Source organism: Budorcas taxicolor, chromosome 23 (assembly GCF_023091745.1).
Source record: "Budorcas taxicolor isolate Tak-1 chromosome 23, Takin1.1, whole genome shotgun sequence".
NCBI classification, from domain to species: domain Eukaryota; kingdom Metazoa; phylum Chordata; class Mammalia; order Artiodactyla; family Bovidae; genus Budorcas; species Budorcas taxicolor.
In genome coordinates, this window is record NC_068932.1 from 11,312,184 (window position 1) to 11,334,345 (window position 22,162).

Below are 22,162 nucleotides of genomic sequence, written 5' to 3' on the forward strand. Positions count from 1 at the left end.
GATATCTGAATGGAACAGGGGAAACTGTTGCAGTTTTCCAGAACCTTCTTTCAAAGCTGCCTTATTTTAAGCACAGGTATCCAAAGCTAAACATCTCAGTGCTTCATCAAGGGCAGGAGATCAAGTCTGAGCTCCAATACCATAGATCCTTGCACCACGCTGGTAGGTTGACATTAAAAAAAAAACACAAAAAACTAAATGAACAGCCAGGGTGGAGAGACTGCCTTGCGTTTAATCACTAGTGCTCCTAGCTACTTAGTCTCTACCTTGATGCTACCGCAGATCCTTGAAGGCCAAATCGTTCATAGTCTCCTCCGTAAATGTCCTTCACCAGCTTATCAACATTGGTGCTGTCGCCTTTAGCTGCCATTTCCAGAGCTTCTTCAAAGGTCTCACAACCAGTCAGCAAGCAACAAAGGCCTAGGAATGTTCCACCTCCAAGACTGAAGGAACAATAAGGTTTATTTTTTAAGTTTTACTGGAAGACTTTGCCCATCCAAGTCCCCAACTACATCAAGATCACTAATACGGGTGAATAAAAACAGAAGAAAACTAAGGGGCACTTGAATTAAAGTGCTGGGTGAAAAAGAGCTTTTAGGGTAGATCGGATTGAAAAAAAAAAAAAAAAGAGGGCAGAGACTAAAAGAAACATCAAGGAAAACTTGCCCTGAAGTTTAAGGACAAAACCCAGAGAAAGACTCTCACTGATTTCCGTTGTGAGACCTTCAACCAGCCGCTGACCTAAGTGCTTCATGCAATTGTCCCGCCTAGAAAATGGGGCCAAATCATGAGCTGCTGCTGCTGCTGCTGCTGCTAAGTCGCTTTAGTCGTGTCCGACTCTGTGCGACCCCGTAGACGGCAGCCCACCAGGCTCTGCTGTCCCTGGGATTCTCCAGGCAAGAACACTGGAGTGGGTTGCCATTTCCTTCTCCAATCTGGGTGGTGTGAAAGCGGCAAATAACCAGAGAAATGATTGCTATTAAAAAAAAAATATGTAGCTAAATACAAATATTTAGAAACTGTGTATACATGCAGCATAGTTCAAATCTAGAGAGACAGACTCTATGAGAACAAAACTGAACAGGGACTCTGCCAGGAATAGCCAGTCCCAAAGCTGTATCTTTCCTCTGGCCTTGCTTCTCCAGCAGAAGTAATGTCATTGAAGGTTCTCAGAAATTTCAAAAAGGAAACAATTGATGGATCTCATATTTGATTTTTTTTCTAGTAAACTTTGGAAAAGATTATTAGTATTTTACTTACCATCCGATAGTCAAAAAATAGTAACAGAGATCTTAAAACGGTCTCAGTGCTTGAACCATGTTTTAAAAGCTTTTTTTTTTTTTTTTGTGGGGGCAGGGGTGCAGGGAATTCCTCTACAACAGTCTTTTGAGACAAAATTCGAAACCAATCATGATAGTTGAGAGGGAACTCAATTGTATATTAATATCAAAGTTATTTGAGGGGAAGAAAAGCAGATTCAGAATAAAACTGTCAGCAGTGAGCGCCTGGCAGAGAAGAGCACTGATATGGCCATGAATGGGCCTTACTCTCTGTTTACGAAGAGTAAATGCCTATCAGTTTGTTCTGAAATTCCAAGAACTGCCAGCCCTGGGGATTCCACATGTGTTTGGATACTGGCTTTTAAGAGAAAATTCAAATTGAGATCGAGGTTATTTTCAAAACTTAAATCTAAAAAAAAAAAGAAAACTTAGGGTAAACTATATTTATTGTCAAAAAGTTGTTACCAAAAAGGTAGCAGATTATAGACACACAGTTCTTTAGAATTTACATCTAAGGTATAACTGTAGTATTTCTTAAATAGTGATTCTTACAAAAATACATACTTGATTGAAATGATGTGTCTTCGTAGCAAATTAGGTAGTTAGGCACCAGTCACAGCTATCCAAACTGCAGGTGCAGTACCATGAGGACAAAAGGAGCTCCACGGGCATTACCAGCTTGACAACTCAGTAGCAGCAGAAATTTTGGATTTCCTCTAAGAAAGTTTGTGCTTATTTACATTTAACATGGTGCATCATGAGATGTTGTTAGTTTTTTGTCTGCCTCACATAGCTAGCATGGTTTAATGGGAACACTTTTGGGCTTGTGTGACGTGAATTTGTCTTGTTTTCTCTTTGTAAGTGTGTGTATATGTGTGTGTGTGTGTGAATGTTTATATATATATATATATATATATATATATATATATATATATATATAAAGCTTAGCTCCCATTTCTAGTTTCTACCTTTCATCCACACTAATATCCTGTCTTTGAAATCAGGTATTTGTATTCCTCAAGGTGTTCAGCAACTGACTCCAAACATATAAGCACTTAAAGGCACTGGCTGACTTAGAAAGAAGGCAACTCATCTGATGTGTTGGTATGAGTGAAAAGGGACAAGGGTTTTGTATGACTGGAAAATGACAGGTGACTGACAAAGAATCGGTGCTGAATGGGGAAAGCAAGCATGCGCTGGCACAGCTGGGACACTGCAGGTGGGAGGGAAGAATGTACAGTCGCAGAAGAGCACTTTATTAACATCCTCAACCTGCCCCCCCGTTATCCAGTCTAGTGATTCTCTCGCTCATCACCAGATGCATGTTTGTTTCAGCAGACACACAGCAAAATCCTCAGCAAATCAGAGACCAAAACATCATTCTTTTTTTTAAAAAACCCAACAAACGTGTAGTGAGGAATTTCAGGAAGAAACTAAAAGAATCCAATTACATGAATGCTCATGCCCTTAAAATAGATTCCAAAAGAATGAAATAAGCTGCACTGGTCATTTCACTGAAGCTTGAAAAGTCTTTACATTCCTCTTTTCATAGATTACACATTCTAACAATATAAGCTGTTAAGTTCTGCTTTTTTTTTTTTCATTGACTGCTATAATTGGAGTTGTGTCAACAGAAATGAAATGTTGCTATGAATCTAGGATGCAGTAAAACTATACATCTGTGATCTCTGGAATTACTATTATAAAAGGATTATGACTTGCTGAAGGCTCAGATTATGGTTAGCATTTTTTAGGAATAAAATTTTTTAATCAAGGTATATATATATATATTTTTAAACATAATATCATTGTGCAATTAATAGACTGCAGTATAGTGTAAACACAACTTTTAAATGCACTGGGAAACCAAAAGATTTATGTGATCCACTTTATTGTGATACTGGCTTTATTGCAGCAGTCTGGAACTGATCCTGCAATTTCTATGAGGTATGCCTGCAGTTTATAGATAAGTGGTTTTGTAACTTGGATCAAAAACAAACCAAAAAACCTTTGGCAGAATAACTGGTTGGACAAAGAAGACCTGGGGTCCAGAGACTTGATATTTTGTTCCCCTCCCCAGCCTGTGGCAGCCTTGGAAAGGGCTCTCTCGTAACCTTCAGTCTCCTGCAATACCTTTCCAAAACTACTGGCTAAAAGGAGCTTGTCAGAAAGCTTGGGCATCCAAACAGTATTCGCTGATTGCAAAGCACTGGTCATTAACCAGCATTTACCAGTCACTGGAATTTATAGACATTACTGCACATATACCAGATACCAACATCACAGTTTGGCTCATTATTCAAAGACAACCAGATCCTTGGAACCTCCAAGGTTGAGAGCATGTACCTGTGATATAAATCGTGACTTTGTTTAGTGTTAATCAACAAAACTATAAATATCTCTAATTGTGGACAACGGTTAGCTTGTCGTTACCTTGGGACTAGCTGTACCAATTCGATGGCCCCTTTCGGGAGGAAGCCTGTAGTTGAAGATTATACCTTTCTCAGGAGATCACTCTCTTCAGGTAAACCCAGCCTAGCCAAAATATTTACTTGTCTCTGATACTTCTGACAGGCCTAATGAGGCTATGGGGCCTCATTAGTTGTGATTCTTCAGCTTAGTGCTGTATTCTTAGTAAGAAAGTGTGTTGCCTGGAGGCAGTTTACACACACACAAAGCAGGATCAGTCAGGATGTGTGTACCAGGGTTTCCTTATACCACTAACTGTTAACATTTGGGACTTGACACGTTCTTGCTGTAGGGAGCTATTGTAGGATAGTTAGCAACACCCTTGGTCACTAGATGCCAGTATCACTGAATCTCCAGTTGTGAAAATCAAAAAACAGTATCTTCAAAAATTGTCAAACCTCCCTCCCCTGAGGGGCTCAATCTTCCCTTCCCCAGTGGTGAACCACTGATTTATGCAGACAAGTCATGTTAATACAGGAGAAAAGCAGTGCTCGCCTCCTTATGCGTGAGTAGGATTACAGAATGTCAGTACTGGAGAGGCAGGTACAAATTAAGAAACAACTCACTTTGTGGCACAAACAAGGATACTGAGGCTCAGGGGAGTTACATGATATCTTTGTCTATCAAAAACAACACTTTCAACATCATGTCTCAAAGCACATGTCACACAGTGCTAGCTCCTTAAACCGTTTCTCCAAAAATGGGTTCTTGTGGTCCAATAAGAAACTTCATTCTAATCCTCTTACAAGTAAAGAAAACCCTTGTAATTTTGTTTACACTATGATCTCTCAAAGACTTCTGACCCTGTATCTTTGCTCCGTGTTGAATCCCCATTAACTGGAAGCTGAGCCCACGTGCCCATAGGGTGTGTATACACAAAGAAACACTCACTCCACCCCACTGCCATCACAGGGCTGTTAGCCTATCCACTGTACTTCCAAATTCCCTGTGAGGTGTGCTGACTATTCCAGTTTGCAGCGGGAGCATTTATCTGAGGGTAAAAAGCACTGTAAACAGTCTGGCTCACTGATTGGAATGACATTATTTCAAGCAATTCTTCCTGTGCTAGGCACCAAGGTAGTTCCAAAGGAAGGGTTTCTCTGCAGCCCTCTGACCATCACAAACATCCTTCCACCTGGCTTCTGGGTTGTGTGACCCTTTTCCTGCACCTGACCAGTTTCCCACCAGAGCAAGAGCTGTGTTTTATTCACCTTTCTATCAATCACCCTGTATAACACATCCAATAAATCCTTTCTGATTGGTTGGGGAGGTAAGATCTTTCTTTTAAAAATGTATTCAATATAAGTAACCTTTTCAGAAACTGGTCTTTAAGGAAGAGGCCGGGGTTTAATAAGCACAGACAGGTTCTCCTAGTGGAAACCGCATTTACCTGGTCCCTGTAACTCTTTTATAGTTGTCCTTGGAGTACACGGCTAGGATGCTGACACCTGAGCCCATGTTCACCAGCAACATAGGGTACGGGTTATCCAGGCAGTACGGCTTTTTCTGACACAATTCGGGATTTGTGGGATTTTCAAAGTAGTAACATTCCGGCTTGCCGTTGAAGCCAATGGAGTCGACGTAAAGCAGGCCCTGAATCAGACAGTCCAGTTCGTCCAGTTTGTGGAGCTGCAGGTCAGCAATCTGAAAGAGAACAAGCCCGTGGGAGGGAGACTGTCACCACCTCAGGGGATGTCCTGGGCGCTTTTCTTTGGTCTTAATGTGTCATGAATGTGAAAGGCGTGGAAACATTCTTCTAGCACCGCATTGGGAAATCTTGTGGAGACTCAGTCATTCCAGTGGAAAACCAGCCACTAGCATGTGGGGTGGGTTAAATGCTTGCCCCTAAGATATACCCATATCTTAGTTTTCAGAACCTGCGACTGTAACCTTATTTGGAAACAAGGTCTTTGCATATGTAATTAAATTAAGGATCCTGAGATGAAGAGAGCATCCTGGGTTAGCTGGGTAGCCCTAAGTCCATGGACAACTTCCTGATAAGACACAGGGAAGACTGGATGGATGCAGGGGAGAAGGCCACATGAAGACAGAAGGCAGAGACTACAGGGCTGCATGGCAGGCCAGGAATGCCAGCAGCCACCAGACGCCAGAAGAGGCAAAACATGGGTTCTGCCCAAGAGTCTCTGAAGCAAGTGTGATCCTAGCAACACCCTGATTTCATCTTTCTGGCCTCCAGAACTGTGAATGAATACATTTCTGTGGCTTTAAGCCGCTAGAAGGGTGGTAATTTGTTATATCAGCCACAGGAAACTAACCCAGCATACCACGGGGTGAAGAGAGTGAGAATGTTCTGGAAGCAGAAAGACTTTTACACTTCCTTGAAAAGATACACAGTCTTGAGGGAGGCACGTGAGCCTGGGGGCTGGGGACAATCTCCTTTGAGCCCAAATAGCCCAGCTCTCCTTTTCCTAGGCGCCAGGCTTTGGAGTTAGAGGGGCCTGACTTTGAATGCTAGCTCTAACACTTAGCTAATTGAGGGATGTGGGGCTAGTTCCTTAACTTCTCAAGCCTCAGTTTCCTCCTCTGTAAAATGGGGATGATACCCACAGCATAGTGTTGTGAAGGCTACATGATAATAACATATAAAATGCTGGGATGTCTCCGGTGGTCCAGTGGCTAACACTCTGCCCTCTCTGTGCATGGGGGCCCAGGTTTGATCCCTGGTCAGGGAACTACATCCCAAATGCTGCAACTAAGAGTTCAAATGCCATAAATAAAGGTCCCATGTGCTGCAACTAAGGCCCGGAGCAGCCAAACAAATAAATATCTTAAAAAATAAAATAAAACAAAATGCTTACACATGGCTTGGCAAGTACAAAGGACCTGAAAAATAGTGACTCTTTTACTAATAGCTTAGGTAGTCCCAGAGTGTCCTTTCATGCTCCTGAGAAAAAAACCTCCTTTTCTTCTAGGTACTGGGGGGAAAAAGACAAGGGGAATGAGTTAACTGAGGGCTAGCCTTAGCAGGCAATGGGTACTTTGCATCCTCAAAAGTTTATTCATGGTCCTCAAGAGTGATATTACTGCTGGTCCAGAAAAAAAAGAAAACAATCTAATATTCACCAACACGAAACTGAATCAACAATGGAAGATAATTTATAGGGTCTAATTTAAATGTTTAAAAATCCCTTTAAGAAAATAATAACTAGTATTTATTGTTTACTACATGCCCAACCCTTATACTAGATCATTGAGTTCTCACAAAAATCCTATGAAGAGGTATCATTATCTTAATGCTATGTTTGAGGCTCATATACCTGAAGGAACTTTCCCTAAGTGGCACAACTGGCAAATGGCTTGCTGTTCTTCTCCTGTCTTCATTCATAATGAGTTCTGCTTCTGGGATCTGGAAACCACCTACACGAGTTCTATACTTAAGATATATTGCCCACAAAGCATCATCTTCATTCTGAAAGTTAATAGCTAGAAGGAAATTTTGGACTTTTTGTCATCTCACTGTCACAGACAACAAAATCTACTGAAGCTTTATCTGCAGAGCAGAATTAGAATAGGTTGCTAGCAAGATGGTGGACGTTTTCTTGATATACAGGAAAAAACATTCTAAATAACACATGATGATAAAAAGCAAATTTATCAAGTGATCCTGAACATTTCATTTTCCACCAAGTGAAATTCTGGGTGAGATGCATATCATGATTCATGTGTTCGGGGGTAATACTAGAGGTGTAAGACCATCTGGCTGGGCGCCGAAGAACTGATGCTTCTGAACTGCGGTGTTGGAGAAGACTCCTGAGGGTCCCTTGGACTGCAAGGAGATCCAACCAGTCCATGCTGAAGGAGATCAACCCTGGGGTTTCTTTGCGAGGAATGATTGCTAAAGCTGAAACTCCAGTACTTTGGCCACCTCATGAGAAGAGTTGACTCACTGGAAAAAACTCTGATGCTGGGAGGGATTGGGGGCAGGAGGAGAAGGGGACGACCGAGGATGAGATGGCTGGATGGCATCACGGACTCGATGGACGTGAGTCTGAGTGAACTCCGGGAGATGGTGATGAACAGGGAGGCCTGGCGTGCTGCGATTCATGGGGTCGCAAAGAGTCGGACACGACTGAGCGACTGAACTGAACTGAAGACCATCTGGAGATCTAAACGCTATAGTGATACATAGCTGTGTAAACCCTGTCTTCTCTTCCTCCCAGACTCCTCAGCTCTATCCACATCTTCCATCGCACTCACAGCAAGGGTCATGTTCTGGCTTGCTTTTTGGTTCACTGGGTGCCCCTGTGCACCATGCTCAAAGGCCTGTCCGTTATAATGGCTTAATAAACATTTCTTAAATAGAACAGGGAAAGTTGTCCCCTCTTAAATCACCCCACACTGAAAAGTAGCGATTTCATCAGCCAGTCTTGGGGCCATAGGTTAACCTGCTTAAAAATTAATCAGAGGTCCATCAACAATATTGAAAGCCATGCCCAGAACTAACACCACAAATGTGAACAAAGTGTGTCCAGGAGATGTCCTGAAACTGCTCAGGAAAAAGAAAAACCTGTTAAGGCATATAAAGCATGTGACTTTGCTCTGAAAGGAAAGATCTCAACTTCCCCTCAAAATCACTTTCAAATAATGTGTTATCTGCAAACAGACATCTCTTCTATAGCATTTTACTGAGGGATGGGTATTTGTTTTTATTTATTTTTTCATTGGAGTATAATTGCTTTACAATGTTGTGTTGGTTTCTGCTGTACAACAACGTGAATCACCTATATTGCATTCCCTTTCTCTTCAGCCTCCTTCCTCCATCCCTCCCACCCCTCTAGGTTGGCACAGAGCACTGAGCTGAGCTCCTGCACTGCGGAGCTGCCTGCCACTAGCTGGCTCTTCTGTGCGTGGCAGTGTATTTACGTCAGTGCTGCTCTCCCAGTTGGTGCCACCCTCTCCTTCCTCCCCACAAGTCCATTCTCTACGTCTTCTTCACTATTCCTGCCCTGCAAATAGGTTCATCAGTATGATGGATATTTCTGAAGCCTGAGGTCAGGCACCCCCCACTGAGAAACAGAAATATTAGTCACTTTCATTGAGACCTATGGAGACCTCCCTCGAAGGTCTTTCTCATCCACGAAATACGACAGGCTCCCAAGTGTAAGCCATGAGTCAAATCATTACTTGGACAGCATGTTCAGATCACAGCTACAGAGAAACGCTCTTTTTTGGCACTTAGTCTTCTTTATACTGGGGGTAAACAAAAACAAATGCTGCAGGAGCCAGTAACGGAGTAAAGTCCCTTGACTAAACAAGGGACTTGACTTCTGTTCAAGTAATGGAAGGATGGGGATTGTGGCACACAAGGCAATCCACATGTGTTTAAAATTCACTGCAGCCCACGTGATAATGGGGGCTCAATGTTGCCAAATGATCAGATTTCTCAAGAGTCAGAAATCTAGATTTTTACGTGAAACTTCCAATTTTTAAATGCTGGAAGCTAGTTTAAATTAAATATATATCTATACGTAGAAGGGCACCATAACAGCTGTGAGCTACATCTGACTTCCCACTAATAGGCTGTAAATTCCTATGAATTTGATACGTATTCTTAATGGTGATCTCTATAATGGGTCTTAGATGATGGTAGATCTGAAATATCAGATGCAGCGAATATGCAGATGAAGCTTCAGCTAAAGTGAACATAACCTTGTCACCAAGGTGTGTTGGTAAATGTTTAACAATTAGCTTTCTGGGAGCAAAAGCCCTGGTTTATAGCATCTACCAATTTCAGTTGTATCATCACTCCCACCATGGCCAGCTTCAAGCTGCCAACACAATGTCACTAAGCACAAAGTTGGGAAGACACAGTGGGTTCTCATGAGCCAATAGGAGCCGACTCCAGCACACCACTGCGTGTAACTCTCCTTAGCACTTTCAGAAAATATGATTTGCAGAAATTAACACACAATTGTAAATCAACCAGTGACAGTCACTCACTCATGTCTGACTCTTAGCGACCCCATGGACTATATATAGTCTATGGAGTTCTCCAGGCCAGAATACTGGAGTGGGTAACCCTTCCCTTCTCCAGGGGATCTTCCCAACCCAGGGATTGAACCCAGGTCTCCCGCATTGCAGGCGGATTCTTTACCAGCTGAGCCGGAAGGGAGGCCCAATACTGGAGTGGGTAGCCTATCCCTTCTCCAGGGGATCTTCCCAACCCAGGAACTGAACCAGGGTCTCCTGTATTGCAGGTGGATTCAATTAGATTCAACTAGGAAATCAATTAGCCTTCAATACAATAAACCTTCAAAGTAACTAAATAAATAGCTGAATGAATAAATAAATAAATAAATAAATGCATTCATACATACATATGTATGTTCATAAATCTGAAAAAAAACATCCCAGGAGGTTTCATGCCTGCTCTCTATGGGAGTATGCTATGGACCTACCCCATTATATCACTCTCCTGCCCTTGAGAAATAAGTCACTAAGTTGTTTTTCACAAAATGAATAAAAATACATCTGTATGATACCCCACACTTTCCAAGGTGCTTTTGCTGACACTGGCTCCATAAGTCATACTGGCAATGGCAGAAAAGGTTATCTTACTAAGCGCAAGAACAATCTGCATATAAAATGGTTGACTCTGAACTACAGATCACACTAGGGGCTCTTTGCTCCTTACACAGGAGAGCTAAGAGAGACCCGAAAGAGTAGAATTTCAAATATGTTTTGTGAGTGAGAAAAAAGGGAGATCAGTCCTGGGTGTTCATTGGAAGGACTGATGTTGAGGCTGAAACTCCAAAGTATATTGATACTTTCTTTTATAGATGGCTGGACTGTTGGCAAGTACTCCAGACTTGCTCCCTGCACCAATCTGTTTATTAGGCTCCAGCAGCCTGAAGGAACAGTTCAGTTCAGTTCAGTTGCTCAGTCATGTCCGACTCTTTGCGACCCCATGAACTGCAGCACGCCTGGCCTCCCTGTCCATCACCAACTCCCAGAGTCCACACAAACCCATGTCCATCGAGTCAATGATGCCATCTAACCACCTCATCCTCTGTCGTCCCCTTCTCCTCCTGCCCTCAATCTTTCCCAGCATCAGGGTCTTTTACAATGAGTCAGCTCTTTGCACCAGGTGGCCAAAGTATTGGAGTTTCAGCCTCAACATCAGTCCTTCCAATGAACACCCAGGACTGATCTCCTTTAGGATGGAGTGGTTGGATTTCCTTGCAGTCCAAGGGATTCTCAAGAGTTTTCTCCAATATCACAGTTCAAAAGCATCAATTCTTTGCTGCTCAGCCTTCTTTATAGTCCAACTCACATCCATACACGACCACTGGAAAAACCACAGCCTTGACTAGATGGACCTTTGTTGGCAAAGTAATGTCTCTGCTTTTTAATATGCTCTCTAGGTTGGTCATAATTTTTCTTCCAAGGAGTAAACGTCTTTTAATTTCATTGCTGCATTCGCCATCTGTAGTGATTTTGGAGCCCAGAAAAATAAAGTCAGCCACTGTTTCCCCATCTATTTCCCATGAAGTGATGGGACCAGATGCCATATCTTAGTTTGCTGAATGTTGAGCTTTAAGCCAACTTTTTCACTCTCCTCTTTCAAGTTCATCAAGTGGCTCTTTAGTTCTTCACTTTCTGCCATAAGGGTGGTGTCATCTGCATATCTGAGGTTACTGATATTTCTCCTGGACAGAGGCTTGTTTTTTTTTGGTTAAATAAGACATGACCTTTCTCTAGTCAGAACCTTGAGAAACACACTTGCTCATGACCAACAGAAACTGAGTAACTTTCTGCCGGGGCATTACCCCAGAGGAGGGATAGAGCCTTTGACGGAGCTTGCTTACATGCTCTAGGTCACCTCGGTTCACTTCGGGCTCCCTAGAAGAGAGGGACACAGGCAACCCTGAGGAATCCGGGGAGCTCATAGCAGTAGCAGTGGGTCAGCATCTGCTGAATCAAAAGTGAGCTAACACTCAGCTCTCACCTAAGGGGGCACTATGAATGCCTCTTCATGGCCCTTTAGCTTTAGTTTCCTTATCCTTGTAGCCACCTTCTGCTGCCTTCTGAAGATGAGGAAACTGAGTCTCACAGGAGGGACATGATTTATCCAAAGGCACCCAGCTAGTTAAATGCAGAAATAGCAATAGAATGCAGGATCAGTGCTTTTTCATTTATGAATCTGCACTTAATTTTCATGCTCCTAGATCTCAACCTTCTCAGTTTCAAAACTCTTCAATTATTAGGCCCCAAAGAGGAGACTGAAAAAGTTGGCTTAAAGCTCAACATTCAGAAAACGAAGATCATGGCATCCGGTCCCATCACTTCATGGCAAATAGATGGAGAAACAGTGGAAACAGTGGCTGACTTTATTTTTTGGGGCTCCAAAAAATCACTGCAGATGGTGACTGCAGCCATGAAATTATAAGACACTTACTCCTTGGGAAAAAAGTTATGACCAAGCTAGACAGCATATTAAAAAGTAGAGACATTACTTTGCCAACAAAGGTCCATCTTGTCGAGGCTATGGTTTTTCCAGTAGTCATGTATGGATGTGAGAGTTGGACTATAAAGAAGGCTGAGTGGCAAAGAATTGATGCTTTTGGATTGTGGTGTTGGAGAAGACTCTTGAGAATCCCTTGGACTGCAAGGAAATCCAACCAGTCCATCCTAAGGGAGATCAGTCCTGGGTGTTCATTGGAAGGACTGATGTTGAGGCTGAAACTCCAATACTTTGGCCACCTGATGTGAAGAGCTGACTCATTTGAAAAGACCCTGATGCTGTGAGAGATTGAAGGCAGGAGGAGAAAGGGATGACGACAGAGGGTGAGATGGTTGGATGGCATTACCGAGTCAATGGACATGAGTTTGGGTAAACTCCAGGAGTTGGTGATGGATTGGGAGGCCTGGTGTGCTGCGGTCCATGGGTTCGCAAAGAGTCAGACACGACTGAGCAACTGAACTGAACTGAACTTGGTGGAGAAAAGATTCCATGGATCATTTAAGTAAGTGGCAGCATCAAATTTTGCTGCTGGGTAGGGAACATCGACACAAAAGGAAAAGTCAACACCTGAATATAATCAATCTGATTGAAGGGAATGTTCCAGGGCTCTATTGCTAGCTCTTGTAGAAACTACTTATCAATGAGATAAATGATGTTCTTTTTGATTGTGCAAATAAATCTGCATTAGAGCTTTATTAAATACAATGAATAAGGCATTGATTTATTAATTTATTCATTAATGATAAAATTTCTGGCAAGACTAATCCCAGAATCTTTCAACCCTTCCTTCTTTTATGTTCAAACACTTCTGTTCATTTACATTTCTCTATTATCTCTATTATTTTTCTTTCTTCTCATTATATTCCCTGTCAGATGAACCTAGACAATAAAGAGATTACCTTGACTAAAGAAATGGGGAAATTGGAACACATAGGTGTTAGAGATTGCTTAATAAAGAGGAAGTTAGGACTCTATGTCACTCATGCATATCTTCCATTTAGCCAACTCTGTCAAATCTAAATAAGCAACACAGAGGCAGAATATGCTGCCCATCAGGATAAGGTATTATTTATTTATTTGGCTGTACCATGTGGCATATGGGATCCTAGTTCCCTGTCCAGGGATTGAACCCACACCCTCTGGACTAGAATCACAGAGTCTTAACCACTGGACTGCCAAGGATATCCCCAGGATAAGGTACTATTCTTATTATGTAGAACCATACTGCCTATATCTTATTTATAAAGGAATTTACCTGTAAGTAATATCAAAGATTTCATTTTTTGTTTGTGAACAAAACTTTTAAAGGGCATTCATAAAACAGAAAAGACACAGAGAAAATGGGCAGAAATAAGTAATCATTTTTAGTAAGATGTATAAAAAGTCTTTCCTGCAGGCCTCAGTCTATACATCTATGAAACTGGCACAATAATTATGTTTTTCACAAGACTCAAGAGTCTGTGGAAAACTAAAATACTTCAGAAGGTGATTTACATCACCTTGTCTTTAGCACATTGTGCAGACATAACTGAAACAAAACAGAAGAAAGAGGGCAGCTAATATTTACTGAGCATTGTAAGTGCCAGGTACATATTATCCTCCCCACCACAGCCCTATGAAGTAGGAACTATTTTTATTCTCATATAGATGAGGAAGCTGAAGCAGTGAGAGGTGAGGTAAACTTGTCCAAAGTTGCCAAGCCCAGTAGCCTAGTTCTTCCATTGGAGACACCATGCCCATGGGCATGGGAGAGGCTTCCTTTGTTTCTCTAAGAGGTGGTTTTGTGGTTTGGACAGGGCTAAAGTGGAAGACCCTGATGCTGGGAGGGATTGGGGGCAGGAGGAGAAGGGGACGACGGAGGATGAGATGGCTGGATGGCATCACCAACTCGGTGCACGTGAGTTTGAGTGAACTCCGGGAGTTGGTGATGGACAGGGAGGACTGGCGTGCTGCGATTCATGGGGTGGCAAAGAGTCGGACACGACTGAGCGACTGAACTGAACTGAACGCGGACATACCGTTCTGAAATCCTCTTCGAACTTGAAAGCCCCGCCTCCCGTGGCACAGAGCGTGGTGTGCAGGCTGGAGAAGTTCTTCTCGCTGCCCATCTGGATGAACTTGTGCATCGCGCAGCTGGGGAAGCGGATGAAGTGCAGGTTCCCCTTCCGCCCACACATGGTCAAGTTTTTCAGTTCCAGGTGGACGTCTCGGATCCCGGTTTTCCCATAAGCCGTGTTAGAAGTCAAATACTTCCGGATGCTCTTTAGGTTCTCCACCTCCTCCTGCTCTTCTTCAGCTGTAATATCCTTCGGTTCAAAGTAGACCAGTTTAACCAGCGTCCCGCCGATATCCATGCCGAACCACGGGAACGCTAGGGGACAGAAAGAGTGGCCATGAATTCTGTACATTCGAGAAACAGTCAAGGCTAAAATGCAGTGGTGTTGCTTGTGAATGCGCATTCACCATTTAATTTGCCGGAATTCTACTATAGGTGCCTAAAAGGAGAGACAGGCGAGGTGGAACACACGCTTTAAAATGGTGCCCATGATTCTGCTTTCATCCCACTCCAGAGTTGGCCTCAGAATTGACTATGAGATAAGAATAGGATTCTCTAAGGCAGTCAATTGCTGCTTGCTTCTCAGGGCTCCAGAATGTCACCAAATGGAGTGCAATTTCAATACTTAAAGATACATATTTTGCATACACTCTGGCTCCCAAAAGCTATTTTATCAGAATTTCAGCGAAAGAAACAATGATCTGACACCAGAGGAAATGCTGCTATGCCATCTGTATGTACCTGGAGATGGTATGTTGACCCCTAAGCCTCACGCTCTCTTCCCAGAGCACTCATGGATGATAATTTTCACGGTATATCACGGTATACAATTTTTGCCTTCAGGAGCTGACTTTTATACAATGTGACTCCACCGCTTCACTCAACAGAATAAATAGGAAGGAGAAAGGAGAGACAGTGGGTTATAAGAGCTGAGGGGCAGACATGATGATTCCAATGGCAACAGCCTTCTCAAAAGAACAGATCGAATTACAACTCAATTCCTTTCTTTACTAAGGAAGAGATTCTCTCTCCATCTCCAGTTGCCCACCCAGAAGTCCTCACCTCAGCCCTGTGTCTCCCTCCATCGATTCTGATTTAATTCTTGGGGAGGACCTAGGCATGAGTATTTTTGTAAGTTCCCCAGACGTTCCAGTTTGCAGGCTTGCAAACTGCTAAACCACAAGAACCATGACCACTGATGGTCAAGCCTACAAATAAGCACAGCTCCTGACCAGGTATACAACACAGAGGCATGTTTTGTGTAATATTTTTATATACAAATATATATTTATATTTAATAAATGCTGGAGAGGCTTACCTATGACAAAATGAATTTCCGTAGTAATTATTTTTATTGTTATTGTGAGGAATGGGCTGAGCTCCCTGAACAGACTGACTTTATTTACAGGCAACCTGGAAAATTAATACTGGACTCTTGAATGCTTTGTAGTAAATCCAGGGCAAACCCAAATGGGAATCTGAAATTTGGAGACCCCTTTTCATCTTCCTCAGTAGCCTGTATGGGCTAAATGGGAACCTTACAGTAAAACTGAGTTTACATTCTAAATCAACTATACTCAGATCTAAACTAAAAAAACACCAAAACTGAGTTTAAAGACTCAAGAAGTTAAAGTGGCTTCTTTCAAAAAGCTTATTTCATTCAGCCCTAGAGAACAGCCATTTGAGCCCTGGTCACATTGTGCACATTATACCTAGAGATTACATTGCCAGGAACAGAACTAGGACTTAGAGGAAGTCTTCTCTCTAGGCAGCCCCACTATGTAGCCCTCTCCATCGGTACACTGGGAAGGGAGGAGGAAGCCATTCCTGCCTGGAATCTTCTCTCCTGTGCTTCCCTGTTGCCATTTTAGTTCTGATCCAAGCCAGCTACTCCACACTTGGTAAGCGGTAACTTTAATGATAACTCCCAAACTCCCTAAAAGATTAAGAACTGCAGGGACTTCCCTGGTTGGTTCAGTGGCTAAGACTGTGCTCCCAATGCCGGGGGCCTGGGTTCAATCCCAGTTCAGGGAACTAGATCCCACATGCTGCAGCTAAGTGTTCTCATATGCCATAACTAAAGATCCTGTGTGCCTCAATGAAGATCAAAGATCCCTCATGCCACAACTAAGACCTGGTGCAGCTATATAAATAATTTTTTTTTTTCAAAAATGTATTAAGAGAAGCAAATTCTGGTAACAAGACTGTTAACAAATGTCCTCTTATCTTTGCAGAAGTTTGCAAAGCAAATCCCACGCAGCTCAGCGTAGACTGGGAAGCTTGCCTATCCTAGCAGGAGAGAACAGAAACCTGGGAACCATTCATCCCTAGCTCACAGATGATGTTTCTTGGTCCATTCTCTAAAGATCACTGTCAGCAGGGCCCACAGTGTGCATGCGCGGGTGCTCAGCCACTTCAGCTGTGTCCAACTCTTTGCGATCCCATGGACTGCAGCTCCTCTCTCCATGGGATTCTCCAGGCAAGAATACTGGAGTGGGTTGCCATACCCTCCGCCAGGAGATCTTCCCGACCCAGGAATTGAACCCATGTCTCTTACGCGTACCTGCACTGGCACGAGGGTTCTTTACCACTAGCGCCACCTGGGAAGCCCAACCCACAGTGTAATAGGTAAAGTCCCAATTCAGGATTCCGAACAACTGCTTCCTAGAAGCAGCAGCCAGTAACTAGCTCACATGAACTCCCTTCACCTCTCTGGATCGCAATTTCCTTATCTGTGAAAGGAGTGGACTGTGTAAGAATGGCCTCCACATCCCTCCCTCCCATAAACTTCCCAAGGATTTTTTTTTTTAAGAAACACATACACAAAAATCACAACCACCCACAATCAAATAGGCCAACCAGAGCCCTAGTTTTAAACCCCACTGAAATATACTGTGTGTCAACAGGTGCCCGGTTATGCAATCGAGGTTGCAGGTATAATCCATTCTTGTCCAAGTAGGAAAGACACCTACCACTGAATAGGATGGGAGAAGTGTACTCTGGAACACTGCTAGGATAACCATTTTTGACAGACTCTGCCAACATCTATTGAAAGCACACATACATTTTAAAATGCAGTTAATTCCTCTCTTGGACCATATTTTTTAAAGGACCAGCATTTGAGGATGGGTATAAAGAAGTTTACTGCACCCCTTCTTGTTGACTAGTCACCAAGTCGTGTCCAACTCTTTCGTGACCCCATGGACTGAAGCTAGCAAGGCTCCTCTGTCCATGGGATTCTTCAGGCAAGAATACTGGAGTGGATTGCCATTTCCTTCTCCAGGAGATCTTCCTGACCCGGAGATCAAACGCATGTCTTCTGCACTGCAGGCAGATTCTTTAACACTGAGCTACCTGGGAAGCCCACTGCACCCCTTATAGCGGCCAAATGTAAGAAAAACAAAAAAGCAAGACCAAAACAAATTGGAAACAACATCCATGCCCTTTAACAGAGAAACTTCAATAAAGTATGACTTTCCAAACCATGGGATATTAGGCAGACATTAGAAAGAATCAATGAGATCTATACTAGAGATACCCCCCACCTTCCATGAATGAGAAAAACAAGATACTTAGCAGTGTAAATAATTTAACTCCATCTGGTTTGAAAAAAAAAAGGAAGGGAGAAAGGAAAAGAGGAAGGAGGAACAAGGGAGAGTGGGCAGGCAGATGGAAGGCAGACCCCAAGTGTTTATGATTATATGAGCCCACAGTAAGGTAGAGAAGGCCACCCCTTCAGGTTGTTTATATTGTCGGAGGATGGTGGGATAAGTAGATTGTATAGGTAGAGGCTAGAAGTCAGAGAAAAGCATGAGAAAACTCTATACTTAGGACTTTTAGTACATGAAGAAGTAAAATAAGAATTCAGTGATAATGGAAAATAAGACATCTCAGTGCAGAATGGACAGACCAAGTTGTATGTCACCCAGAAAAGCTCCTGTGTCCTTTATATGGTTAGCTGTTGTTAATTTAAGTACAGGCAACTGAAAAGAGGTCTCCCTTTTTAAAATGTGTCTAGGGACAGCTAAGCATTTTATAAATTATTTATAATTCCAGTTTCTTTTTCCTGCGTCACCTCCTCCATTTCAAAGCTTTTGTTAGCAACTCAGCAAAACAGTGGGGGAAAGTGTAGAGTTTTGAAAATTCAGTTAAATGTCATATCAGCAGCTTGGGTTAAGGAAAAAGGGAATAAGGATTGGAAAACTATAGTTTAAACGGCAATAGAAATTGCTTTCACTTACTATATTCATTCCTTACCTTCAGAAAAAATTAAATGCCCTTCTATTCACATTTTAATGCTTTTATAGGATACTATCATATTTTAAATGTTCAGTTTTATTTATCTTCCTGATATCAAGGGCTACCTAAACGATAGTTCCCATATACAAGCTGTGGTTGGAGACAGAGAGAAAGGGAAAAAAGAAATCCGAATGCAGTCACCATCTATGACTCATGTTTTCTTTAATCCAGGGTATGCAGATGCTTTGATAAATTCAGTTGAACCACTGGTACGGGGAGAGAGGAGGGAGGGGGGTTCAGGATGGGGAACACGTGTATACCTGTGGCAGATTCATGTTGATGTATGGCAAAACCAATACAATATTGTAAAGTAATTAACCTCCAATTAAAATAAATTAATTTATTAAAAAAAAAGAATCTCTTCTGTGTTTGCCAGAAGTGATGCTCCTTCTAGATACAGAATGTCCGCACTCACTCTTTACTCCTCCCTTTTAAACCCGGATGCTTTTTTTTTTTTTAGTTCAGAAGCCTCTAGATCAAGAGCTCCCACACCTAGAGTTGATGTTGAAATGACTTTGTTTCACCCCCTAATCTAGTGCCAACTGTGGATCATCTAGGTTTTTTGACTGGGTGGGACCGTGGGGTTCTCTCCTTTGGGGAGGAGATGAGTATTTCCTGTGGAGGAAGGAGAGTGAGCCAAATACCTGGGAATCAGAACAGCACCTTGTGGTGGTCACCAGTGCTGCTGGTCGCCTTCCCTCCTGGCCCGCAGGGTCACACTGCAGGTCCCGGCCGCTTTCTAATGGAGCTGGGCAACGTGCCTAATCTGGCTAGTGAGTTGGGAATGGAAATGGTGTGCGTTACTTTCAGGCGAGAACACTTAGGGCGAGTGTCAGAGCCTGCAGAACTCCTTCCCTGTTACCATAACCAGCAGAATTCAAGATAATGTTTGTTCCATCAGCCCGGATGTAGAATGGAGATGAGGCAGACTGGAGACCCGGTCACTGTCAATGGACTTACAGCGTGAAGGAGAAATAAACCTTTGTTGTTTAAAGGTACTGAGATTTGGGGGTTGTTACTGCAGGATGATGAAATGGTAACCCACTCCAGTATTCTTGCCTGGAGAATCCCATGGACATAGGAGCCTGGAGGCTACAATCCATAGAGTCACAAAAAGTAGGACACGACTGAAGCGGCTTATCCCCACTGCAGGATGATCTTCCCCGTCCTGACTATTATAACTTTCCATGAAAATCTTTGGCTGGTTTTTCCCCTGGAACCCTCCCTCGTTCCTGTAGAACCAGATGTAGGGACTGTCAATATTGTTGATAAACATGTGGTTGTTGAGTGTTAATAAAAAGGTATGTTGGCTCTGTTGCACTTATTTGCCTGAAAACTTCTCCAAGCACAAATCTGAATTGGTCATCTGATAGTAGTGAAAACCCTGAAATCAAGCTATATTCTACACGGCGTGGTGAAAACATTTTAAAAATTTTATTGGTGGTCAATGGCTTTAAGACAAAGCCTATTTCTTAAAGACCTTCTCAGAACACTAGAATAGTCTCTGAGGGGGTACTTATGCTTCCTGCAGTAAATTGCAAGGGTTACACAGTGAGTTTCTAACAGTATAAATGAGTAAAGACTGAAAAGAATCCAAAATCAGAGAGAGAGAGGTTTCCTACCAGTCAAACAAACAATAACAAAGAGCTAACTAAGGGAGCCCGGCATGAGAAAATCCACCTCCTTTCGAACAACCGACAGAGCTTTAAGGTGTTTCTGGTGAGGGAGGTTTCCTACCGTCGTTATTTCGTGACGTATGTAAAGTAGGTGCTCAGTATTCAAGCTCAGTCCCCCTGTGCGCAGGTCTGACTCCGCAACCTGCTGCTGTCAGGACGGTTTCATAGTTTTCCCTAGATTCACCAAGTTGAAATTTGTTGTAATAATTGTGAATAGGGAGCAAAAGGACTGAGTTTCTCTCCCCACTCTTTGTTAATAGATTGTCAAGCAAACTAATAAATAGGTGGGAAAGACGTTTGAGGATTGTGTAATCAACAGAAAAGAGACTTTTCAAGTACTTTGGAAGATATTTTTATACTATGTGAATACCGATTATGTTCAAGTTGCCTAAGGACTTCTGCAAGTTAAAAACACCACCAGTAACAACTTTAATTTAGATCCAAACTGTATAATACAGTTTAATACAAACTGTGTTTCTTTAAAAATTTCCTCAGTGCTAGCCACCCCCCTCACTGTGTCTAAATTTGATTGATAGCATAATGAAATTCTCTGCTAATGTATTCACGGAAGCATTGAACTTTAAGAGGTGGAAGGGATCTTTGGTCAAATTCAACACTTTGTTTACACATAACAAAATTGAGGTTTGGAAAGATCAAGGGATTACCCAAGGTTGATCACAGCAGGTAACAGAAACTATTTTCAGTTTCATGAGCCCACATGTTCCCCATTTTGCTAGGCTGGTCTGAGTTGAGTTGTCAATCACAGACAATGATTGTAGGCAAGCTTTTTTCTTGAGCCATTTACTAATCTGTAAGATGAAGTAGACTAACCCAACTAAGTGAAAGTGAAGTTGCTCAGTCGTGTCTGGCTCTTTGCGACCCCATGGATACCAGGCTCCTCCGTCTGTGGGATTTTCTAGGCAAGAGTACTGGAGTGGGTTGCCATTTTCTTCTCCAGGGATTCTTCCCGGCCCAGGGATCGAACCCAGGTCTCCTGCATTGTAGACAGACGCTTTACCAATTCTTACATTTCATCATCCCAATTACACATATACAAAGTCCTCCAAAAGTATAGCTTTAACAGCATAAAATGTAAGAGTTGAAAACCTAAGAACTATTTAAGGACCTTGAAGAAAATGGTAAATGTAAAATTTAATACAAGGGTTTCCATAACATTGTGAAGAAACCCATAATTATTGTACACAGAGCAGTCTGCTAAACATTAAATACTCTATGCAAAGAAACTTAAGTCATGGTTTCTTTTAAATTAATGCATACCAGATTTCTTGAAATTTTAGTCACACTGCAACCCACTCCAGTATTCTTGCCTGGAGAATCCCCATGGACAGAGGAACCTGGCAAGCTACAGTCCATGGGGTTGCAAAGAGTCAGACATGACTGAGCGACTTAGCACAGCACAGCACAAAGGTATCAGAACACCAGCATTTCCAGAGTAGGAATGGGAATATAAACGGTTGCAATCCTTCCTCTGGGCTATTTGGAAATTTATACTAAAAAGCACCAGATTCCTATGCCCTTTGATACACTGGTTCCACTTTACCCTATAGAAATAATTACGCATGCATTCAAAAATTTATCTTAAAAATCATTAAGTTTTACAACTACTACTACTGAGGAAATAAATTTCATGTCCAAAAATAAAAGGTTGGTTATAGATGATTATCCATTAACACAAAGGAACAATATATCACCATCAAAGTAATTTTATAAGATAGCAATTAATGACATGAGGAGAATGTTCATTATATATTATTAGGTGAAAAGTACGGGTGATTAAGTGGTACATTTTGTATGATTACAGTTTTGTGTAAAAATTAAACAGTTACTTGTTCCCAGAAAAGAAGACTAGAAACTTCAGGCCAAAATGTTAACAGGC

At 42.3% G+C, this 22,162-nt stretch overlaps 1 protein-coding gene across 1 annotated transcript in view; it reads right to left on the bottom strand.

Annotated features, from left to right (window-relative positions):
- The window catches only part of PANK1 (pantothenate kinase 1), a 53,061-nt gene that overhangs the window by 9,827 nt on the left and 21,072 nt on the right, over window positions 1-22,162 (bottom strand). The window contains exons 2-4 of the mRNA XM_052660802.1: window positions 14,253-14,605; window positions 5,140-5,393; window positions 267-443 (exon numbers count right to left, since the gene is read on the bottom strand). Of these exons, the coding sequence (XP_052516762.1) occupies window positions 267-443; window positions 5,140-5,393; window positions 14,253-14,605 (784 nt within the window). The remainder of the gene's footprint in view (window positions 1-266; window positions 444-5,139; window positions 5,394-14,252; window positions 14,606-22,162) is intronic.